Source organism: Anomaloglossus baeobatrachus, chromosome 2 (assembly GCF_048569485.1).
Source record: "Anomaloglossus baeobatrachus isolate aAnoBae1 chromosome 2, aAnoBae1.hap1, whole genome shotgun sequence".
NCBI classification, from domain to species: Eukaryota; Metazoa; Chordata; class Amphibia; order Anura; family Aromobatidae; genus Anomaloglossus; species Anomaloglossus baeobatrachus.
Genome location: NC_134354.1, coordinates 231,674,305 through 231,699,843, shown reverse-complemented (window position 1 = coordinate 231,699,843; position 25,539 = coordinate 231,674,305). Strand labels below are relative to the sequence as shown.

The following is a 25,539-nucleotide window of genomic DNA, read 5'->3' as shown; positions in this document are numbered from 1 at the left end:
TCTTTCATTGTCCATAGGATTGCTAGAGAAAGCTGAGTAAAGTGTTTTCCTTTCTTTCCCAGTCCCATAGACCATGTATGAAGTGTAGGTCAGTAATGATGTGTGTGTGTGTGTGCTCGCCACTGCTTGTTACGGTACTTGTTCGATTGCTCATCGAAGTTTAAAAATGCTTGAGTTTCCCACAGACTTTCATTATACTGGGTACTTGAGTCTCACCCGAGAACCCCAATGCTCGATCGAGTAACGCGCAGTGGCGAGCACGCTCTCATCACTACAGGTCAAGCATGAGCATTCATGGTAACAGACATACAAATCCTGTGCAGTCTTATCCATAGTATATAGGATAACTTGGTGATTGCTGGGAATCTTCCCCCTCCCCTACAATGATCCCGAGATCCAAGCTCTGCAAGTTGTGGTTTACTGTTGCCACAGTGCACATTGTAACATTGTAAAGTCAACATCAGAAGTGTCCAGTGGTAAAAATAACTTTTGTTTTAGAATACATACTCTTCCGATCTAGTTATTGGTTTGTTTTTTTCAGTTTCTTTTTTTTTTCTTTCTTCAGATCATTTAAAGCCATCCTAGTAAAAGATCCCCTGCAGATTATTTTCTGGAATTCTTCCACCTCATCTTTGCAAGGGCTATTAGGAATAATTAGCCTGGAAAATGGTTTCTTTAATCTGCAGTGAACCACTCTCCGCCTCTGATCTTCTATCTAATGCCGCTTCTCCGTGTCAACAAAACATGGCTGTGCCACAGTCGGGAGATGTATCGATGCTCACTCTTATACAGGATGATGCCAGCCCTTCCTCTCCATCTCTGGCTGAACAGCTTAATAACTGTACTGTGTCCATACAAAAGAAGGGTGTAGATGATGGTGGTCTTAAAGACGTGGAAGGAATTATTCTATCCCAATTGGTAAAAGCAGTGGAAGAGCCAAAAGAAGCTACTGCAATGGCACAGTTAAAACTCCCTGATTTTTGTGCCCAAATCTCTGGAGACTTTAGTCCTACACTAGAGGAAATTGAAGAGTTTTTAATGGAAAATATGGATCTTATCCGTGAAGAACTCGTTGAGAAGCAGCCCATGCCTGGAACATGGGTTCAGAATTGCATGACAAATGAGCAGATTTCAGACACTGATACAATTCAACCAACTGAGGATGCATCACCTTCACTAACTTCAGATTCTTCAGCCAGTCCACCATCCACGACCGGCAGTATTCCTGTCATCCTTCAAATCCAACCCATGCCTGAAGCTTCTTCTTTGGCACAGAGCTCTACGGGTGGTGTCCGGCTGACACAGCTTGTAATCAGTGTACAAGGCCAAAGCCTGGCACTAGCTCCCGTCCCAGGGCCTACCTCACCAGGGGACCAAAAGTATGTTAGAATTGCTCCTCTACCTGTGGCTGTCCGACCATTGACATTAGGAGGGGTATTTGTCAGTGAAGGGCAGCAAAAAATCCAGAAGGGTGCTCCAGCCGTGATAAGAGTACATAAGTGCAGTCACCCTGGCTGTAACAAGATGTACACCAAAAGCTCACATCTTAAAGCCCACTTTCGGCGACACACCGGGGAGAAGCCTTATGTTTGCACGTGGCCAGAGTGTGGATGGAGGTAATTTTACATGTCTTAGCTGTAAATAAGTGACTACAATTCAAAGGTTAATTTGTTTTTCAAATAATTGCCATTTATAATATTTTTTTTAAAGATTTTGACTCCGAATCCACTTCTATGTTTAGGTTGCTACTTTATCTGTCATCGGTACCCAGGTGTGCCACCAGCTATATCTATGCAATACTTGGAGCTCTTATAAACATTGCAGTGGTAGTAAATTTAGTACTAGATATAGCTAAGTGATTAGTAAAAACTAAATGAATTACACATTTTCTCCAAATTTTGGGTATGCCAGAATTTGAAAGTTTTGGCATTTGATTTGTGGCATGTACGTCAGGGCCAAGTAGGGGTTAGCAGATAAAATATACTGATTGGTTAGCCTAGGGTAGTTGAGTATGATTTTTTTTTTTAATTTTTTATTTTTTTTTACTTTTTCTATTTTTTGGGGGGCAAATTGGATTCAGATCAAAACAACCTGCTGGCTAATTCGAGACAAATTTTGAGAAATTCACGCAGGTGTCCTCTATATTGCATAAACAGGGAGAGGAACATATATAAAGCAACTTTTTGAGAGGTATTTCGTTTAGAGGATGCCATATGAAGGATAAATATTACGTACATCAAATAAAGTAAACTGCCAGACTAGACTAGTTCATATGAAGAGTGGACCATGCCCTCACAGGTTTACAGTCTACAGAGTAATGGGGAAGGAGAAGTAGGTTTGGGGTTTGCAGCAGCTCCGGTGATGGTGAGGTGGTAGCTGAGTTATTGCCGGTTGTAGGCATTTCTGAGGAGATGATGGAATAATGAGGATATGGGCTGGAGTCAGACACTCCTGATTCATGAAGATGTATACGCTTCTTTATGAATCGGAAATACCGGACAAGTGGCGTGCGTCTCCCCACCAATCTGACTCTAGTCCCTGCTAGAATAAGATTTGTGATGTAGCGAATACCACCGCTCATCATGAATTTGATAAGCGGTGGTTACCACACCTCTGTCTTGTCCCAATGCCACCATCTTTATCCGGGCTGTTTTAAAATGTCGTGAGAACACTGAAAGTTGCATAATTTTAGTGTAGCCACCAGAGACGCCAGAATTCTGAAACATTTCAAAGCTTTTTACACCAGATTACTGGCTTAAAAGCGTTGATAAATTGGGCCCTGTGATTCCAGGTTGCATCTAAAGGTTCAAAATGTAGCATACAATTGGACATGTGAAGGCATTGACTTCCAGAGGATTGGTGTGGTTTGGGAAAAATTGTTAATGCGATTGGATAAGGAATGTATGAGAGGAGAGAAGGAGGTCTTGTGAGAAGGTATCGGGAGATTATTTTTGAGGTAAGAGAAGAGACTATGGCCAGCCTAGTAATTTACTGCTGGTAGTTTAAAATGGACTGATGGAGAATTGGAAGCTAGTGAAGGGATTAGTAGAGGTGAGTGGCAGATTAATTGGGCAATAGAATTAACTACAGACTGAAGAAGTGCGAGAGTGTTCGTTGGGACCCCGCAAAGAATGATATTCCAATAGTTGAGGCGGGAAATGATGAAACCATGTACTAGCATATTAATAAACTCTGGGTTGAGGAAACGATAAATTGAAAAAATATTGATTTAAAGATGCAGGAGGTGGTAAGGGCATGGAGGTGTGGTTTGAAGGACAGGATACAGTCAAAAGTTACACCAAGGTACTTGTGAGGCAAGGGAAAACTTGACATTTATTGTGATAGATTTGGTAGCGGTGTTTTGGTGAGATGGCAGAAATATTATAAATTTGCTTTTGTCCACATTGAGTTGTAGAAAGTGGGATGAGAAAAAGAGGATGTAGCTGATAGACAGACAATCTGGAAGTCTGGACAGCAGAGAGATAACATCTGTAGCAGAGAGGAAGATTTGAGTCCATCAGCATACAGATAATACTGGAAGCCATGGGGCTTTGGGTTGTCCCAGGCCAAAGGTATAGATGGAGAAATGGTATTAGATGCCAAGGGAAGATAGAATCTGTAGTAGGAGAAACTGGTCAAGTGTGTCAAAACGAAGAGAACAGGTCTATAAGGAGGATTATAAAATATTGTCTGTCACCAAGTCATTTGTAACTTTGGATAGGACACTTTCAGTGGAGTGGTGGCAACGGAAGCTGGATTGTAGGATGTCGAAGAGTGAGTTGGATGAGAGGTGGGAAGAAAGTTCAATATGGACATGCAGCTCGAGGAGTTTGGAGGCAAACGAGAGCAGCGATAGGGGGCAATAGCTGGACATAGAGGTTGGGTCAAGGGATGGCTTCTTTAAGATAGGTGTGATTGCTGCATATTTGAAAGCAGAAGAGATGACACCAGCGGTTCAAAATAGTTTAAAGAGATGAGTTAGGGCTGGCATAAGCAGGTGGGGGAGAACTTAAAGCATGTATCATCAGAAAATAGCAGTTTGCAACTATTATATTGTTCTGGTAAAATAACAGACACCTTAATAGAAATCAGACCAACCCAATATAATTGTGATGCTATTCAGTACAAGGGCAAGTCAAGAAGCAGAATAGTCAAACGTTTAGGGATCAGGTACCAGGGGTATGTTGAGATTACAGGTATAGACAAAGGTGTAGTCCGGTCACAGAGAATAGGACAAAATAACCAGAGTCCTCTTTAATTGTTACAAAATTGGCCAGTTAAATGGGTTATCCACTACTCTGCTCACTTCCTGTATATTGCACGTTTGGTCCAAAGGTGGGGAGTCAGAAGCCGGCGCTGATTTGGCTCTGGGCTCGCGTGACGTCACAATGTAAAGTGAGCCCTGGGAAGATAAATCGCAGCATAGCTGGAACAGCGTTGATACGAGAGGGGAGTATAAGCTGTTTTTTATTTTCCCTGGGGGAAACATGGGAAATAAGAAGGGGTTGTGCTAGTAGTGAACATACCCTTTAATAGCTCCTCCAGTATTCCCCTAAAGGCCTATAAGTTAAGATAGTAAAGGAGCATTAACAATGGCCAACAGCAGCAATTAAATAACTACTAATTTGCTTCATACAAGCCGATCAACAATTGTTTAAAGGGGTTGTCCACTACTTTAGTTGTGCTCCCATGCAATTTATCTGCCTGAGTTGAGCACTTTCATAATTACCTTTTAATTATTAAAAAAAAAAAATTTCTGAGTGGCGCTAGCTCTCCCGGTCAGCTGATGCCGGGGCTAAAATACTCTTGCCTTTTGTCATGTTACGCCATCTCCAGCCTTGTTCGGGCACTGGATGTTGATGCGATGTTACCCAGACTCCCTCTGACTGCAGCTACATAACCTTGATTGATTGCACTGTGAGCAGTCATTCACAGTCCAGGAGTGTCGCTGGGGAAATGTTCAGTGAGCGTCTCTCCCGCCTCTCACTGATGAAAGCGCTCATCCGCCTACGAGCACTGTTATCTGAGTGAGGAGGGAAGCACTCACTGAGAATGGAAGGAAAGAGGCAGTCATTATTTCCTGCTCCTCCGTCCTTTTACTCAGGGCGCTATTACTTAGGGTGACCTGCACATCCCTCCCTTCATATACTGCCCTGCTATATCCTGCTGTAGCTCCAGTATCTGCTCTGACTTGCTGCCCTTCCCCCCAGGCTCACTGCCCTTCCCCCAGGCTCGCTGCCCTTCCCCCAGGCTCGCTGCCCTTCCCCCAGGCTCCCTGCCCTTCCCCCAGGCTCCCTGCCCTTCCCCCAGGCTCTCTGCCATTCCCCCAGGCTCTCTGCCCTTCCCCCAGGCTCTCTGCCCTTCCCCCAGGCTCTCTGCCCTTCTTCCAGGCTCTCTGCCCTTCTTCCAGGCTCTCTGCCCTTCTTCCAGGCTCTCTGCCCTTCCCCCAGGCTCTCTGCCCTTCCCCTAGGCTCTCTGCCCTTCCCCTAGGCTCTCTGCCCTTCGCCCAGGCTCTCTGCCCTTCCCCCAGGCTCTCTGCCCTTCCCCCAGGCTCTCTGCCCTTCCCCCAGGCTCTCTGCCCTTCCCCCAGGCTCTCTGCCCTTCCCCCAGGCTCTCTGCCCTTCCCCCAGGCTCTCTGCCCTTCCCCCAGGCTCTCTGCCCTTCTTCCAGGCTCTCTGCCCTTCCCCCAGGCTCAGTGCCCCTCCCCCATACTCACTGTTTTGGAATCTACAGCTAATGAACAGTAAGAAGAGATAAAGGAGTAGAAGAAGGAGACAATCAACACCTGAAGAGCTAAGGAAAGAGATAGTGATCAGTGTTTATTGGATGAGGGGAGGTAGCTGAAATGTTGCTACTGACATCACCAATAAACCAGCACCATTGACAATACAGTTGTAGTAGACTTGAATTTGTTAAATTCACCTCCAACATTGACAAAATCAGCTCTGCTGCACCAATGAGCATAGCTCTGCTACATATGGGAAGTCCTCTCTTCTACAGCTGACATTTCATATCAGTTCTGCTACATGTGAATAGCATAGTTCTAGACATAACAGACACGCATAACTATACATTCATGACCCAGCTGGCAATTTTCCATTATTTCCTGCCCTCCTTCAAAGAACTTTTTTATTTTTCTGTTAATTTTGCCCTATGAGGGCTTTTTTTTTTTGCGGGACGAGTTGTACTTTTGAGTGAAACCATTCATTTTACCATATAGTGTAGTAGAAAAGGGGACAAAAAAATTCCAACTGCAGTGAAGTTGCCTGAAAAAGTGCAATTCCACATTTGTTTTTTTTTATTTACCATGTTCATTATATGGTAAAACTGCCCCGGCAGTATGTTTCACCAGGTCAGTCCGAGTAGGTCGATACCAAACACGTATAGTTTTTCTTTTATTTAAATGGTGAAAAAAAATTCAGATTAAAAAAAAAAAAAAAAAAAAAGCTTGTGATGGTTTATTTTCTTTTACGTCTAAGTTGACGTTTTTACTGATACCATTTTGGGGTAGATACAGTGTTTTGATTGTCTCTTATTGCATTTTGTTGCAGTGGCCAAATCCCCTCCCAAACCCCAGTAATTTGTAATTTTATATTTTGATAGATCTGGCATTTCTTAATTCAGCCATACTAAATGTGTATTTTATTTTTGTTTCATTTTCACCTGGGCAAAAGGGAGGTGATTTGAACTTTGTTTTATTTTTTCATATTTTTAAAAACACTTATTATTAGGAAAAAAAAAATTACTACTGCCCTTAGGCAATCATTTGTGCTATGCAGATCAGTGCATCAGCACCGCACTGTACAGGAGAAATCACGATCTCCTAGGGACGCTGGCTTGCAGGAAGTTCGTTATGATAGAGATGGGGATCAGCTGACCCCTGACTGTCATGAAAACCCATCGGCGCCCTGCGATTACGTAATGGAGCCGCCAATGGGAACTGGGAATGACACGCTCCCCTATACCGGCACGTGTTAAATCCCATTGTCAGAGATTGACAGTGGGATTTAACTAGTTAAGTCACATGTGGATCTCCTATCCACCCACAGCTATTAGAGGCACATGTCAGCTAATCAGATCAGCTGACATGCGTAGAAAAAAATGCAGGCTCATCGTGTGAGCCCACATCAAAGGCAGGGAGATGACCTAGGACGTAGCATGGACAGTTTTCTCAAGTTTAGACAGTATTCCCTACCCATGGGATCGGTAGAGGTCACATAACAGTAAAATTTGTTTAAAAAAAAAAATAGGGAGGGGGATCAACTTGTTCTTGTTAATGTAGAGAATTGGTGTAGCTTGTTGGAAGTCTTTGAGATGAGAGTGGGAGGTTAAGATTATAGAAGTTGTTAGTCTTAGGTCATTAGTGCAACCAAAGTCACCATTAGGGTGATAGAGATGAGGGAGGACATTTAGAACAGTGCAGAACTGTGTAGGATTTTGTAGGTGAGAGAGAGAACTTTATATTGGACTCTGTAGCGGATGGGTAACCAGTGCAATGACTGGCACATAGAATTTAATTTATTGGAGCAGCACAGTACATGTCCTGCTTACACAGAACAGTGTGCTGCCAAGAATGATGATTTTTCTACTTCAATTAGGTAGCACTAGAGTTTGTCTCCTTCCTCCCTGAAGAGACAATTTGAATATTTCCCAGTGGAGGAACATTGCAGTTATAAGTCTTCTCACTGGCAGTCAAATTGGTTTGTCAGTCTCCGCAAGGAGAAAAGTTTTCCCCTTAGATCCCACTATAGCTTCTCATACAGCCAGATTAGATCTCATAATTTGCACTGACGAGGGACAATCATCCCAAAACACTGTGTCTGCAAATTGTGGTTCTGATCTGGCATAAATCCTAAGCCATATGAAAAGGCTTGTTAAAGGGACACTTTTGACTTTTAGGATTGCTACTTCTAGAGTTTTCCCCCTTCTTCCCTGAAGAGACAATTTGAATATGTCACAGAGGAGCATTACAGCTATAAGACTCCTCCTAGACCCGATTTTATTTATTTTTTTAAGGGAATCTCACAATGGAAATGCAGTCCAGCCATGTTATAAAGCAGAAGGAGCTGAATAGGTTGATTTTTATATACAATATATATATATATATATATATATATTTCTGTGAGAAAAGATTCGGCGTAACCTGTGTTTTAGTCATTTAAACCTTCTCTTGCTGTGATTTTTTTTCTACAGTTGACAGTGCTAGCAGTGAATGAAAGCTTTTATGTGCCTGCAGAGAGAGCTGTCAATCATTGTAAAAGAAGAGGAATAAATGATTAAAACACGGGTGATACTGAATCTTTTCTCATAAAACTATATATCACCTGATACCTGTAGATTAGATTGGTGACCGGCACCCTTTAAGCAAACTTAAAAATAATTTCCCCATGAGCGAGTGGTTTACACCCTTGTCATTAAGGTAAGAAGCTATACTATTTCCTTGGAAATCCCCTTGTATTGCAGCTGCCAGAAGGCGCACACACCCTGCTGCACCGTAAGAAGACTGCAGAAAAAAGGGCCTCCAATATGGCTAGTTTTTAAAAATGAAACGTTACATAAAAAAACACATTTTTTTGTAAAGGGGTTTAAATGAACAACAGGCATATTAGTCTTGATCATATCAGATGTGAGTTTAGCAGCCAAACACTGGGACGGATGTTCCATCTCTACGGTTGGGTCACTCTTCATTGAAATGAATGTAAGCTATGCTAAACTGAATGACATGTCATGTGTTTAATTAAAAAAATAAAGTATTGCCAAGGATCACTAAGCAACTTTCTTTGCAAAAGGACTTCGTCACAGGTCCTAGTATCTGTAGTTCTCTGCAGCAATTTTCAGCTTTCATGTTTCCAGGTTTGTGAGCCATCTTTCGTTGCCTCCTCGTGCATTTTGTGCCTACTGGAGGTCATTGAATCTGTTAACGATTAATTACTTTAATCATGGTATTTACAGTTGGAGGAAAATTGGTGATGGAAAGACAGGATAAAGCAAATGTCAGATGAAAAATAGCTATTATTTTTGTGGGATTAGTTTGGGAGTAGCAATCGAGCACTTTTCCCTATGTCCAAACATACAATGTCCATTATGTAACCTTATTCAAATTAGATAAAAATGTTCACACAAAGTTAATTTCATGCATGATACAGATCATATCAGTAGCAGAATGATAAACTAATTTAACTAGTGTCAATGTATGCCTGGGCTCAGCAAGTTTAAAGGGGTTCTCTATGCATAGATATTAAAGGTAATCTGTCAGCATGTTTTTGAAATCTTAACACTACATTCCTGTAGGGGTTAAAACACTGAATTCAAGTATGCTTCTCTTATCAAGGTGCCTGCTGTCAGGGCTGGTTCCAGGCTTTTGTGGGCGTCGGACGAAAAAGTCTCAGTGACCTCATCCACACATAGAAACGCACCTACACAGACAGGCATACATATTTGAAGACAAATTCCCTAAAATAAATATAAACCGACAAATATGTACACAGTCATATACACTGACATACACAGATACACATCATACATGCACACACAGATACATTAGAGATATTTTTAATAATGTGAAGCCGGCAGCAGCCTCACTCACCTCCCCCACTTGTCTCCATCCAGCTCCATCAGGGCATGTGGCTGTGCAGGTCGCGCTGCGTGATGGACCTCACTTTAAAAGACCTAGCCGCGCAATGGCAACAGTATTCCGTCTTCGGGTTCCTCTGGTATTGGTATGCAGACTTTGGGTTCCTCTGGGCTACGTGCATTTCCAGATAATTCCCTTGAAGATGAAATGGGCTTGCTCTGCTGTGCACATGTCCATTCCCCTGATGATCTTGGTGCCAACTCCGTCTTCTTGCCCCAGCCCAACCTTTTAAATTTGGTAACTGCAGCACAAATGTAATCTGACTTTGTGTCTCCTTCCTCTAGCAGAAGGCGATGTTGGTGCACAAATGCCATGGGGCAATCAAGTTGACTATTTTCTTCTGACCACCCTCTTAAAAACCCACAAAAAAACAAATCCCCACTCAGGTTTGTCATCTGTTAACAGAAATAAAAGGGATTTCAACATCACTGGTAGCAGAAAGGTTCTGAGCGTCCAAATGCCCCACTCCCTTCTGAACCCCACAGTGTGCTTAAACTGTAGTTAGCATCCACATGTTTCTCATTTCTGTAGCAAGTAGAGACCACTGAATTTACGGGGTGCAGGTCTCCAGAAGCTCAAGCTGGGCTCAATGTAAGGACACTACAATGGCAGCTCCATTAAGCACTAGAAGCAGGAGAATGCCTCAATAATATGGCATCCAAACCTGCATCTCCCTATTTATTTTTAAGGATTCAATGTAGAATTGAAATTACATGTATAGATTTAATTGGGCAGAGTGACACATTTCCTAAATATAGCTATGTGTATGATGACACCTATGGTCTGTCCTCTCACTTGATCATTTGAAGGCATTGTTTTCATAATTTTGAAGCTATTCTGTGGTGGAGAATGAAATTTCTCTTCATCCATTTAGCTTTTTAAAATCTCTGTAGGGCAGACCTGGGCAAGGGGCGGCCCGCGGGCCACATCCGGCCCGCCTACTCTCTGTGACCGGCCCGCCTGGCTCAGGGCGTCCTTGCTGGCCGGTCACTGATGAGAGCAATCTGATCTGTTGTCCGGAGCTCCAGGCTCTGGGAGGCGCGTGGTCAGATTGCCCTCATCAGTGTCCGGGCAAATGCCGGGGCCCTGGAGAGCCGGGGGGCCCACTCGGCATCGTCAGTTCTGGTGACCCTTGGCCAGGGCCCACTCGCCTTAGTTCTGCTGCCCCCGGGCCGAGTCCGGGGACCGCAGTCCTCGGCAGGAATCTGCAGCGCCGTCCCTTTAAGGAGCAAAGACTTCCTGGTTGAACTTCATCTGTGGGCGGAGCTACCGGCCGGCGTCCTGCTCATCCCACAGATGAGAGTTGCAGTGCCAGCCAGCGACCCCCAGCACAGTGCTTCTTTCCGGCTCTGTGTGGGCCCCCTCTCCACCGTGACCTGAGCGGTATGTGCCCTCCCCACCCCCCGATTTATGGGCCCTGGTGAGCTGTATGGGCTCTTCTCCCCCCCTAGGTGTATTCCCTGCAACCCCCCCCCCCCCCCGGTGCCGTATGTGCTGGGCCCCAGAGCCGCGTGTGTGTCTGTATGTATATATGTAGCAGAGCTATGTGTGTCTGTATGTAGAAGAGCTATGTGTGTATGTGGCAATGCTATGTGTGTATGTATGTAGCAGAGCTATGTATGTAGCAGAGCTATGTATGTAGCAGAGCTATGTGTGTATGTATGTAGCAGAGCTATGTGTGTATGTATGTAGCAGAGCTATGTGTGTATGTATGTAGCAGAGCTATGTGTGTCTGTAGCAGAGCTATGTATGTCTGTAGCAGAGCTATGTGTGTCTGTAGCAGAGCTATGTGTGTCTGTAGCAGAGCTATGTGTGTCTGTAGCAGAGCTATGTGTGTCTGTATGTATGTAGCAGAGCTATGTGTGTCTGTATGTATGTAGCAGAGCTATGTGTGTCTGTAGCAGAGCTATGTGTGTCTGTAGCAGAGCTATGTGTGTCTGTAGCAGAGCTATGTATGTCTGTAGCAGAGCTATGTGTGTCTGTAGCAGAGCTATGTGTGTCTGTAGCAGAGCTATGTGTGTCTGTAGCAGAGCTATGTGTGTCTGTATGTATGTAGCAGAGCTATGTGTGTCTGTATGTATGTAGCAGAGCTATGTGTGTCTGTAGCAGAGCTATGTGTGTCTGTAGCAGAGCTATGTGTGTCTGTAGCAGAGCTATGTGTGTCTGTATGTATGCAGCAGAGCTGTGTGTCTGTAGGCATGTATAATGTGTATCTATGTATGTCAGTGTATATGGCTGTATAGATGTGTCCGTTCTATATGTATTTTTGTGAGTTTGTCTTTAAATATGTATGTGTACGTGTATGTATGTATGTGTAGTGGTGTAGTATAATACAGGTGTATATAGGAGTGTAGTATAATACTACACCCCTATATACACCTGAATTATACTACACCACTACACCCCTATATACACCTGTAATATACTATACCCCTATATACACCTGTATTATACTACACCCCTATATACACCTGTATTATACTACACCACTACACCCCTATATACATCTGTATTTTTCTACACCCCTATATACACCTGTATTATACTACACCCCTATATACACCTGTATTATACTACACCACTACACCCCTATATACACCTGTATTATACAGGTGTATATAGGGGTGTAGTATAATACAGGTGTATATAGGGGTGTAGTGGTGTAGTATATTACAGGTGTATATAAGGGTGTAGTGGTGTAGTATATTACAGGTGTATATGGGGTGTAGTGGTGTAGTATATTACAGGTGTAGTGGTGTAGTATAATACAGGTGTAGTATATAGGAGTGTAGTATAATACAAGTGTAGTATATAGGGGTGTATTGATGTAGTATAATACAAGTGTAGTATATAGGGGTGTAGTGATGTAGTATACTACAAGTGTAGTATATAGGGGTGTAGTGATGTAGTATAATACAAGTGTAGTATATAGGGGTGTAGTGATGTAGTATAATACAAGTGTAGTATATAGGGGTGTAGTGATGTAGGTTATCAAAGGTGTAGTATATAGTGATGTGCTGCAGTTTATTACAGGTGTAGTATATAGTGATGTAGCATATTACAGGTGTATATAGGGGTGTAGTGATGTAATATATAGTGGTATAGTATATAGAGGTGTAGTTTATTACAGGTGTAATGTATACTGATGTATATTACAGGTGTAGTATGTGGCGGGTGTAGTGATGTAGTATATGGGGATTGTGTGTGTATGTATACATTGTGTGTATGTGTATATATATTATACACGCACAGTATATATGCGTGTTTGTGTGTGTGTATATATATATATATATATATATATATATATATATATATATATATATATATATAATGTGTAGAACCGAGTTAATTATATTAGTCCGGCCCTCTAAAACCATCCCAATTTCTCATGTGGCCCCATGGGAAAATTAATTACCCACCCCTGCTGTAGGGAATAGTACAGCAGACTATTCTATTGAATGCAGATGAAGAAAAGATTGATCAATGTATACAAGCCTTATACTGTATATGGCAAAAGCAGGGTCGGACTGGGCTGTCTGGGGCCCACCAGGGGAATTGACTCCAGGGGCCCTGCCTACAGCTAAATATAAACACCCATTAGCGTTATCCCCATTATTGTGTTGCTTTGACTGTAAAGCACAGGCAGCTCTTGCACATCTCCTGTACACCATAACTGGGATTTACAATTATAGTAGTTTGCAGTAATGGGGTCTTTGGTGAAAACAAGGTATCACCGCTTTTACAGGTTCGGTTGGTGATAACTTATTGATCGGTGGAACCAGACCAGTGGAAACCGCACCGATCGGACGACTGGGGAACTTTTTGCAGCGGCAGGTGGGGTGTGTGACCGCAGCTCCATTCATTCTCTATGGAGCAGCCAGATAAAAACAAGCACAGCGCTTGCAGCCACTGAGGGAATGAATGGATCAGGGGTCGAATTGGACACGAGCTCCAGTGTAATGGGGGATAAAAGTTGCACGATCGGTGCAGGTCCCAGCAATCAGACCCCACTGATGAATAAGTTATCAGTTATCCTTTGCCCATGTTCACATGTTCAGTATTTGGTCAGTATTTGTAGCCAAAATTAGGAGTGGGTGAAAAATACAGAAGTGGTGCTCGTGTTTTTATTCTACTTTTCCTCTGACTTTACCGCTCCTGGTTTTGGCTTCAAATACTGAGGTAAAAAACTCACTGAATACTCAGTGTGTGCACATGGCCTTAGTAAAGGTGATTACCTGTTTTCACTGTAGAACCTCTGTAAGTGCATATTTACTGTAGTGTAATGGTCACAGGACAGGGAGGGGTTAAATGTTTAAATATTTAATTTCTATTGAAAATAATCTCCCCCTTATAGAAAGAAAATGTGACCTCCATACACAACACAATCCACTATACCAAAAGCAATAATACCACATACAAGGTACAAATACCGCCACCCTGTGACCAGACCACATATTACCACCAAACAGTGACCAAATACAGCCACATACAAGGGAGAAATACCGCCACACCATGACCAGACCACAAAGTGACCGAATAATACCACATACAAGGGAGAAATACTGTGACACTATGACCAGATAACATACTACCAACACATAGTGATCAAAAGCAACCACATACCAGAGAGTAATACCACCACACCATAATTAGACCACATAGTAACCGAATATTACCACATACAAGGGAGAAATACCGCAACACTATAACCACACCACATAATGACCGAATATAACTACATACAAGAGAGTAATACAACCACATACAAGGGAGAAATACCGTGACACTATAAGCACACCACATAATGACCAAATAATACCACACACGAGACAAATATCAGTACAACATGACCTGATGACATATTACTACCACACAAGGACCTATAATACTACAATAATTATCATGAATAAAAACTACAATGCTAATAACACTAATATTATCATCAGTGCCTTTATACACAGGAGCTCTGTATATAGTGTATAGGTAATGCAGTGCTCACAAGTGACATTATATACAGGAGCTCTGTATACAGTGTACAGTATAGTGTGTGTGTGTTCATGTAATACACTGACTTACCGGTGACGTCTCTAGCTGACATTATTCAACTTCACGTTTTTTATTTATCTGGCACTGACCACCATCACTACTTCCTGCCATGACGCGACTCTACAGAAAATAACAGTCAGCTATAGCTGATCACTCCCAGAGCACATTCCTTACTATTTCCCTAATTTCTACACTATGTCAGACTCTTCTTCCCCCATTGGAGACAGCATCCTCAAAATTAACTTATATTTCATCAGTAATAATGTCCCCTAATTTGCCCCTACAGTAATTATGCCCCACGTGCCACTATAAACTAATAATGTATGCCCCACATCCTGGACCCTTTTATTTAATAATGTCTGGAGAAACAAGTGGAATGAGAAGGGGTTCTTAATTGCTTCCTGGACAATATATTCCCCCACACACTGCTCCTCTCCAAAATAGCCTCACAGAGTGCCCCTTTCCAAAATGTCCCCCAAAAATTTGCCCTTTCTATAATATCTCCCCCATACTAAATCCCTGTATAAATCCCCCCCCACTCGTCATTATACTATGCTGTCTTCCACAATCCTTGATGCCTCATAACGTCCCCCACTGACCTATAATGCCCCAATTTGCTTCATAATGTCCCCAATTACCCTATAATGTCCCCCACTGTCTTATAATATCCCAATTTGCTTCATAATGTCCCCCACTGCCTTATAATGTCCCCCACTGCCTTATAATGTCTTCCACTGCCTTATGTCTTCCACTGCCTTATAATGTCCCCCACTGCCTTATAATGTCTTCCACTGCCTTATAATGTCTTCCACTGCCCTATAATGTCTTCCACTGCCCTATAATGTCTTCCACTGCCCTATAATGTCTTCCACTGCCCTGTAATGTCTTCCACTGCCCTGTAATGTCTTCCTCTGCCCTGTAATGTCTTCCACTGCCCTGTAATGTCTTCCACTGCCCTGTAATGTCTTCCACTGCCCTGTAATGTCTTCCACTGCCCTGTAATGTCTTCCACTGCCCTGTAATGTCTTCCACTGCCCTATAATGTCTTCCACTGCCCTATAATGTCCCCCACTGCCCTATAGTGTCTTCCACTGCCTTATAATGTCTTCCACTGCCTTATAATGTCTTCCATTGACCCATAATATGCTCCATAAAGTCCCCCACCGCTTCTTAATGCCCCTTGTAAAATAACACCGCACCTCCACCACCACAGCCCATGTAAAATTACTGTACATGTCCTCTTCCTCTGGAGCGCTTACCTGTTCCTGTGTGTCCTCCTCTTCATCCCTGCAGCTGCGGCCTCGGTGATGATGCATGTCGGTGCAGGACTGAGGCACGCTCCTCTGCCTCAGTCCTGTCGCGTCCTCCTCCTCTGCAGTCCCGGCTCCGGTGATGACTTCCCGTCGCGGTGCGGGGCTGAGCAGCGCTCCTCTGCCTTCTGTCGCCAGCCGTACTGTACAAATGTATGCGCGCCTGAAAGACGCGCATACGTTTAAATACCGGCGCGGTCTCCAGGTCCTGCACACCTCATCGGTGCAGACTCCCGCAGTGCACTGCTAGGCCCTTTGGAGAGTCACATGACACACACGTGGTGTCACTAAAGGTCCTGCAACTGCGGAAGCTTCAGTGATGGTACACAACTTGTACGATCACTGAACTTTATGATTAAAAGGCTGGGGGCCCCTCAGAGCATGGGGGCCCTGGATGAGCTGCCCAGTCTGCCCACCAATAAACGCCGGCCCTGAGCAACAGGCGGCCCTGTACAGCCGCCCCGAACTATATAAGGCACGGGGGCCCACTGAGGGCCCGAGGCCTACCGGGAGATACGCCGGTGGGCCAGACCGACCCTGGGCAAAAGTACACGTTTTTGGCATCCGGTGGAGGACTGGGACTCGTCCATGCCAAACAAATACTACAAATACAGTGTAAAATACTGTAGGCCCTACTCATTATGGCTGGTGTTTTGTAGGCCAGTCTTGATGAAGGGTTGTGGTGGAGTAAAGTGCTCCTATTTCCTTAGGTGCATGCCCAGTTCATGAATTAGGCATACCTTACAACTGGTGTCTGCCTCCATCAAAAAAGTTAGTCTAGTCAGGGACTGTAGTACATTTCTGTAGAAATTTGTGCCACCAAAATGGCGTAAATTTTGATGAATTTAACAGGGAGGTTTCGTAATGACTTGTCCTGCTTCAGCTCTGCCCATTTTGGTGATTTAGTCACTTAGTTTCTGCAAAACTTTGAGTTGCAGAAAAAGTTTTGAAGATGTTTTAGGTTAGAATTCTGGAATTTCTGAAAACGCCTTGCTGAGTCGAGGGCCTACGTTTTCACTAGTACCAGTTCCCCTCGTCTGAAGAAGAGAAGTGATCCTGGAGGCCTCAAGATGTAAAAAAACATTGTGAACAAGGAACTGTTTTAAAGAAACTAGTGTTAAGCAATGTTTGAGCTTTATTAAAATAAGAGTAGACATTAAAGTGTTTCCGTATGTATAAAATGTGCAAATGGCGGACTATTAATCTTCTTATTTTTGCGATCTGTAGGTTTTCCCGTTCTGATGAACTTTCGAGGCACAAGAGATCCCATTCTGGAGTAAAACCATATCAGTGTACAGTATGTGACAAGAAGTTTGCCCGCAGTGACCATCTATCCAAACATATGAAGATACACCGAGGGCAGAGAGTTGGTGGATGTCGGACACCACGTGCCAGCACTTAACCTCCTTCATTTTTGACATTCACCAGCTGGCCAGTGTAAATTAATTTGCTGCTTTAAAAATGTACCATTATTGTATGATGTGAACTCAAAGAAGGAACAGAAATACCAGACCAATGGGTCATACTGGATTAACCCATACTGAATCAGTAGGGCTTACAATGGATTTTTTGACACTACACTTAGTTCCATAGAGAATAACTTCCAGCCAAGTTACTGTACTATGTTTTACTTGGCTGATTTCAATGATGCGTCTCTTCTCTTGACTATGTGGGGAGGGATTTTGCAACGAGTACCTGTGAATATAGCCCTACCTCTTTTATTTGACTGTTACTTATTTTGTTGGGTTCAGTTACAGACTTTGCCAAGAAGTCTGTTCATACACAATGCCATACGCATCTGTAATTTTCTACAGATTTTACATATTTTAAAGGCTGTTACCTTTATGACACAGTTCTATGTAGACAGCTGTTGTGTTTTTTTTTTATTGCCCACAGTAAGGTTATCAAGATAATACATATAGTATAAAATCTGAGTACTTACAATGTATGTTGGTGCACTTACATTACGGTATACTTTATGCCATAACATACAATTGCCTGTATATGAGGCTGCAGCAGACACACTGGAAACTGTTACTTCAGTTCTGAAATGGACATTTTTGTAACACTAAATTTATTTTTTCTGTTTTCCCATGTGAAGGGCATGTTCTTACTGCAGTGAATAAATAGTTGCTTATCCACAAAGTTTAAGAGGATCGCTCATGGTGGGCTAGCTTCTTATATCGATTATTTACGGTATACTAAGTTCTATACCAGTCTTAGATGATGGCTATAGAGATGCCATTGTAAGAGTGGGGCCATGTGTCAAAACTGTTGTAAAGTCGCCAACATGTTGACTCATTGTTAAAAAGGTTGTCTACTATTTGGCCAACTCCCTTCTCAATCACTTTAATTACCCATGTAAAACAATAACAGCTTGTGCTCCCCTCCATTGTTGGTATCCGGGCTCATGTGATGTTATGTAACATGAACCCTGAAGCCAATTGGTGTCCACTTCACTCTCCCTTTCTTTGGATGTAACGGACATCCTGAGGTGGGCCGAGAGCTGGAGCAGCTATCACTTCTTCCAGATGTTAGTTTCGTCCAAAGGAGGTGAGAGAGGAGCGGTCTGTTAGTGGCTGTTGATTGGCTGCAGGGCTCACGTGAAATAGCATTATGCGATACCCTGGAACAGCGCCAGCATCAGATAGAAGTTCAGGCTTAATATTTTTTGTAGGGGAGATATGGGGATCGTGAAGGGATTGTCTGAGTAAAGGACAACGCCTCTAAAGGGGTTGCTCAGTCTCAAAAGAAAAGTTTGCAATCAATAAATTGTGAACAAAGACTGATGAATTGTTAGTGTGAGATACGCACAATGTCACAATTCGCATGTATCCTTCACATGGGTGTTCCATCCTGTGACTGAATGTATGGGATTTGCATACTTGCCATTTGGGCACCTGCGCCGCTCTCAATTCTCTGTCTGCAAGTATTCATATCACTCTTCTGCATTGCAAATACTGGGAACTCCTGACACGGTGTGCACTGCGCTGTCACGATTCGGCAATTGCATACAGTGACTGCAGACTATTGTTATGAGACTGGGTCTAAACAGTTGTGTCGACCCTGTGAAGAATATACTTTTGTGTTCAAATAGTGTAAACTAATCTCTATAAAGATCTACAGGCCCAAGTATCTAGACCAGTGTTCTCCAACTCTAGTTCTCAAAAGCCACCAACAGGTCATGTTTTCAGGATGTCCTTAGTATGGCACAGATGTTGGAATCACCTGTTTATGTGATTAAATTATCACCAGTTCAATACTAAGGAAATCCTGAAAACATGACCTGTTGGTGGCTCCTGAGAGCTGGAGTTGGGGAACACTGATCTAGACAATGGAAAGTCTGGCATTGATGTTTAAAGAAAGATGCCCTCCCACCATTACTGGTCTTCTTGAGATACTTTTATGTTCCATGTCTATTTCATGTATTTAACATTCAAGTATTACCAAAAGGATAACTGTGTATCTTGAAGCTATATTCCATCCACCTGCAAACCAAACTTAATCTAAAACAAACTGTGGTTTCACTACCAGGACATGGTTGAATGTACTCGTGAACTCTATGTAACGTCATCTGATCTTTATGGAAAATTCTAGAAGGCTTTCACTCTCCTATATACAACCGCGGTTCAAACTATCTTCTGTAGATCTGTGAATGTTGCCTGGACTTTCAAGTTTGGTCTTCCTGATACTGTGATGTTTCTGATTCTAAGTTTTTGTACAGTTCTTATTATTGACAGATAAATCCTGTGCACACAGATGCATGGAGCAAAGGGGACAACAGACTGAATTTTGCAGTGGTGCTGTGTACTCGTTGGGTCCAACTGCTGCTTTTCTACATTTTGGTTCGGATTTACATCTCAAATCAAAAGTCTTCCAATGGATGTCATATTATCACACCATGAACCCAAATCCAGCCTCAACGAAGGATCCTTAAATGAGTCATTCTGTGTATATACCGTTTATAAGATGTGTTTTCTTGAGTTCCATGGGGAAAAGGTCTATAGATATTTAATGTATAGAGCAATTTGGTGGGAAGTACTTTCATTGGCACTTATGTTACGGGTATATGAGCATTATGATCATGCAGTCTGCAGCATAAGTTTCATATAGAAGTTGACACTATAAGTTGGCTTACTCATCATACATTTGTTATTGTTTTTTTTCCCAACATATTTTGTGGTGATGGCTCAAACATATCCGTTTTATCATTGCTGAGAAAAAAGTAGCATCGCTCAGATTAGTTTTCTTCTAAAAATGCCAAATTCATGATATTGTTATATAATATACCCTATGCACCAAACCATTGTTGAAAAATGTTGGCACTTGCTTGTCAGGGATACTGTGTAAACTGCACTTAAAGGGGTTGTTTCAGGTTGTAGATTCGCAAAGCAGTTTACAATTTATCTTCTGGAAATGGCCCGTTATGTACACGGAGGGCTCTGTATAGCCCCATCCAAAACAGCCCCTGGCTTTAGCTCATATAGAGTCCCCAATTGGGGAAGGGAATTAAGGAATGAATTTGAAGGGCTAGATAACGATATATATTTTTATTGTGAAATAACATTTAGTACTTATTTAATTAGATTTAAAGGGGATGTTCATGTTACCACTTCTGCTGTTTCACGATATCCTGTGCTAGAACATCTCATATCTGCCATTGGCTTTCTCTTCAGCACACTTTCAGCCAGTACCACAGGAGTTAGTAGTTTATTATACTGTGGCAGTGTTATTTTAAGATATCTAAGATATTGGAAAAGATTTATGCATCTGTGTATTAGGAAAAAAATAGTTGCTGATGACAAACAATCACAGCACAGCTTTTTCTTCTTCTAGTGCTTGGAAAATAAAAGCTGCACTGTGATTAGTTGCAATTGGCAAAATGGCCAGGCTGTATCTTGGAAAATGTTAAATGTTACAAACCCACCCGATAGTATCTGTTTTTAGTGAAGCTTTGATAGATCTCTGACCGGTAGGCTGGAGCTTCAACCTTAGGATGATTCTGGTTCTGAAGTGTGTAAGCTTCTACTATACATATATACAACCGTACACATTCATACATATGTGTTTTGGGTATGCGTGTGTATATATTATATATATATATATATATATATATATATATATATATATGTGTGTATGTGTGCATATGTGTGACTGTATATGTGTGTATTCGGCCCCCTTCAATTTGTCAACCTTTACCCACATTTCAGGCTTCAAACATTAAAAAGAAAAATTAATTAATGGTGAAGAATCAACAAGTGGGACACAATTGTGAAGTTGAACAAAATTTTGCTTATTTTAAACCTTTTTTAAAAGTAAAAACCTGAAAAGTGGGGCGTGCAATATTATTCATCCCCTTTACTTTCAGTGCAGCAAACTCACTCAAGAAGTTCATTGAGGATCTCTGAATGATCCAATGTTGTCCTAAATGACTGATGATGATAAATATAAGCCACATGTGTGTAATTAAGTCTCCGTATAAATGCACTTGCTCTGTGATAGTCTCAGTGTTCTGTTTAAAGCGCAGATAGCATCATGAAGACCAAGGAACACAACAGGCAGGTCCGTAATACTGTTGTGGAGAAGTTTAAAGCCAGATTTGGTTACAAAATTTCCAAAACTTTAAACATACCAAGGAGCACTGTGCAACCGATGATATTGAAATGGAAGGAATATCATACCACTGCAAATCTACCAAGACCAGGCCGTCCCTCAGAACTTTCATCTCAAAAAGAAGACTGATCAGAGATGCAGCCAAAAGGCCCATGATCACTCTGGATGAACTGCAGAGATCTACAGCTGAGGTGGGAGAGTATGTCCATAGGACAACAAACAGTCATATACTGCACAAATCTGGCCTTTTATGTAAGAGTGGCAAAAAGAAAGCCATTTCTCAAAGATATCCATAAAAAGTATCGTTTACAGTTTGCCACAAGCCACCTGGGAGACACATCAAACATGTGGAAGAAGGTGCTCTGGTCAGATGAAACCAAAATCGAACTTTTTGGGAACAATGCCAAACGATATGTTTGGCGTGAAAGCAACACCACTCATCACCCTGAACACACCATCCCCACTGTCAAACATGGTGGCAGCATCATGGTTTTGGTCTGCTTTGCTTCAGCAGGGAGAGGGAAGATGTTATAATTGATGGGAAGATGGATGGAGCCAAATACAGGACCATTCTTGAAGAAAACCTGTTGGAGTCTGCAAAAGGCCTGAGACTAGGACAGAGATTTGTCTTCCAACAAGACAATGATCCCAAACCTAAAGCAAAATCTACAATGGAATGGTTCATAAATAAACGTATCCAGGTGTTAGCATGGCCAAGTCAAAGTCCAGACCTGAATCCAATCGAGAATCTGTGGAAAGAGCTGAAAACTGCTGTTCACAAACGCTCTCCATCCAACCTCACTCAGCTCGAGCTATTTGCAAAGGAAGAATGGGCAAGAATTTCAGTCTCTCGATGTGCAAAAGAGGCATAACCCAAGCGACTTGCAGCTGTAATCGCAGCAAAAGGTGTCGCTACAAAGTATTAACTTAAAGGGGATAAATAATATTGCACACCCCAATTTTCATTTTTTTTAATTTTTTTAAATGTTTAAAATAAACAATACATTTCGTTGAACTTCACAATTGTGTCTCACTTGTTGTTGATTCTTCACCATTAATTTAATTTTTTTTATCTTTGTTTGAATCCTGAAATGTGGGTAATGGTTGACAAATTCTTTCGCAAGGCTGTGTGTGTGTGTGTGTGTGTGTGTGTGTGTGTGTATATATCCAATTTTTATACACACCTACATATATATTTTATCTTTTTAGCTGTGTATATATACATGATGTATGTAACACACATATACAGTGTGTCCACCCATATCCTGTCCACCGCCATTAACTTGAGAACGGCGGCAGCTATAGGCATAGAAGTGGTGTCTAGGTATAGTAAAGTAGCCATGCACTACGCAATGAAACCACCTATAGCGCCACCTAGTGGAAAAAACGTAGTTAGATTTTTTTTATCCCGTAAACGGAACGAGATACAGAAAAAAGTGAATTTCAAAGTTGTAGGGCATCATCAATTAAATACGAATAGACACATTGCATACAAAAAAGCTATAATTAGAACGTATAAAACTGGGAATTAGCCTATTATGCAAATAAGTGTGCAACGTCATACCTGACGAAATACTGTAGACTGCTAATAATGCATATTGTACAGTAAATGGGATTGTTCAAAAGGTTGCCAACAGACCTCTGTCACGCTGTTCTCTCCAGCACAACTCATCTGAGTTTAAGACTCGCACTGGAGAGAACAGCGTGACAGAGGTCTGTTAGGCAAATTCACTTTTTTTCTGTATCTCATACCGTTTTCGAGATAAAAAAAATCTAACCCTGTTGTTTTCCACCAGGTGGCGCTATAGGAGGTTTCATTGCGTAGCGCATAGCTACTTTACTATACCTAGACACCACTTCTATATATATGTGTGTCTGTGTGTGTGTGTGTGTGTGTGTGTGTGTGTGTATAGTAGTAGACATAATATCTCCCTATGTAGCTTTCTTAAAATTACTGTGAGAATGTTAGTGGCACAATCTCTGCTGATATGTGAACCCCCTAATCTGAGTTATACAGTCACCATGGACAATTGAGCAGTTGATCTATTAAGGTTGCATCTGGCGTTCCTATCAATGCAGAGGATTTCATTGCAAGTGCTAGAAAATAATATATATATATTTTATAATTAGTATACATTTGGCATACTAAATTGTACAGTAATTCATTAAGTGTCTGTCTTCTGTGATGATATCTACCATGTTGAATTCTAATGTTTGAGTAAGAGAAGGGACGACAGAATTAGTAATTCTTTACAACTGTTTTCTTAGCTGGTTTGTAATGGGAGCTCAAATGTAATGTATGCTGTTGTGAAATGATGACTAAAATTACCAAGCCTATCTTTTTGTTCTTTGGTGGAATTTCTGCCTAAGCAGAAGACATGCTACAAGACAACCTGCTCAAAGGGAAGCGGTCACTAGATTGACTGGTTGAACCCAATGCAGCATAAATCACAGCCTGGTTGCTCGATGGTTGCAAATGTCTTTCCCAGAACAATAGGGAGAGACCTTACTAGTCCAGCCCAGTGCTGCCCTCTGTTGGCTTCTGCCTACCCTGCTTCTGTTGATTGACAGGTCCCCCTTTATGTACACACATCGGAGAGACCTGTCAGTTAATTTAGGTTGGGAGAAGTCTGTTGGTGGGCTACACCTGACTAGTCGTTGCTCCCCCTACAGCCCACAGCCGGGTTTTAAAACTGTTTTCTCTGAAACGCTGCAGGTTTTGGAGTGAGACATACCCAGCTGCAATCATTCAGCCAGACACTGAGCCATGCTGCCCCTGGTTTGGACTGCATGTATCTAGGGAATGGTTCATTTTTTAAAAGATTGGGTTATTTGGGAAGTATACTCCCAGCAACCAGAATGCATGCCTCGCCAATATTTCGATTTCCAATGTATGGAGCATTTAACGGAATGACTGGAGGGGCAGATCCACAGTACCCCGCTGCGGCCACTATACAGTTGACTGAGCTGAGCTGTTTTGCTCCACAAATATCAAGTCAGGCCGTCACTGTGGGGGAGCCGCGTTTCGCACACCCACCGATCTGATATTGATGACTTGTCCTAAGGATAAGCCATCAATATAAAAGTACTGGACAGTAGACAAACCCCTTCAAGCACTTTGCTTTTTCCTCATGAATTTCCCCCAACACTGACACTTCATAGAAGCATTTTAGAGTCAAATTAATGATACGGTTCCATAGAAAACGATTGTTGGGAGGTCTGAATACTGAGGCACGACTTATCTGTAATGCTCAAAGCTGGATTAGCAACATGATGATGGCAGCGAGGCAGAAGGCAGATTTCATGCGATACCGTTACCGATCTCACTCTGCAGTATTATCAGATTTTAATAGTATCTTTAATTGGTGACTCTTCAAAACAACTGATAAAAGGTATTATTCTGTTTCTCATGTTTATATCTGTAAACATTGTATAGTTATTTTTATATGCTGATCTTATAAGACAGTCTGTTCTACAAGTTTAATAACCATCACGATTCTTCCAGGTGTTGCCTTGGCATAATAAATGAGGTCTCTACTTACCCCAGTGTCTGCTGTATCTTTATTTTGATGGTACTACTAACCAATAATTTACAAGGGTTGTCTCATCATAAGAATCGCTACTTTTAGGGCATGTGAATGGAGATGCCAACCAAGAAGATCCTATGAATGGATCCAATTCATTAGAGGTTTTCCCTTGAACAAAGTTAATTTGTCTATTTTAATCAAAAGATCTTGGAATAATAAGTTCCACAATTGGATGTTTGGTTTTTTTTTTGTTTTTTTCTAAATGTTGCCTTGCTGAGATAATCTTTATATATGTACCCCTGCTATATACTGTGTAATGGCTGTGTCTGACCGTACAGGCACATGGTTTGATCATGCCACATCTCCTGGGCTGGGGATGACACAAAAGAGAATAAATACATTACAGCAT

General features: G+C 42.1%; 1 protein-coding gene across 2 annotated transcripts in view; it reads left to right on the top strand.

Annotated features, from left to right (window-relative positions):
• LOC142291276 (Krueppel-like factor 15) overlaps positions 1–22,933 on the top strand; it is a 33,058-nt gene extending 10,125 nt beyond the window's left edge. For both annotated transcript variants that reach the window (XM_075335692.1, XM_075335694.1), the window contains 2 exons: positions 566–1,616; positions 17,218–22,933. In XM_075335692.1, the coding sequence (XP_075191807.1) occupies positions 667–1,616; positions 17,218–17,392 (1,125 nt within the window). In that variant the 5' untranslated portion in view covers positions 566–666 and the 3' untranslated portion in view covers positions 17,393–22,933. The remainder of the gene's footprint in view (positions 1–565; positions 1,617–17,217) is intronic.
• Positions 22,934–25,539: the final 2,606 nt, after the last annotated feature.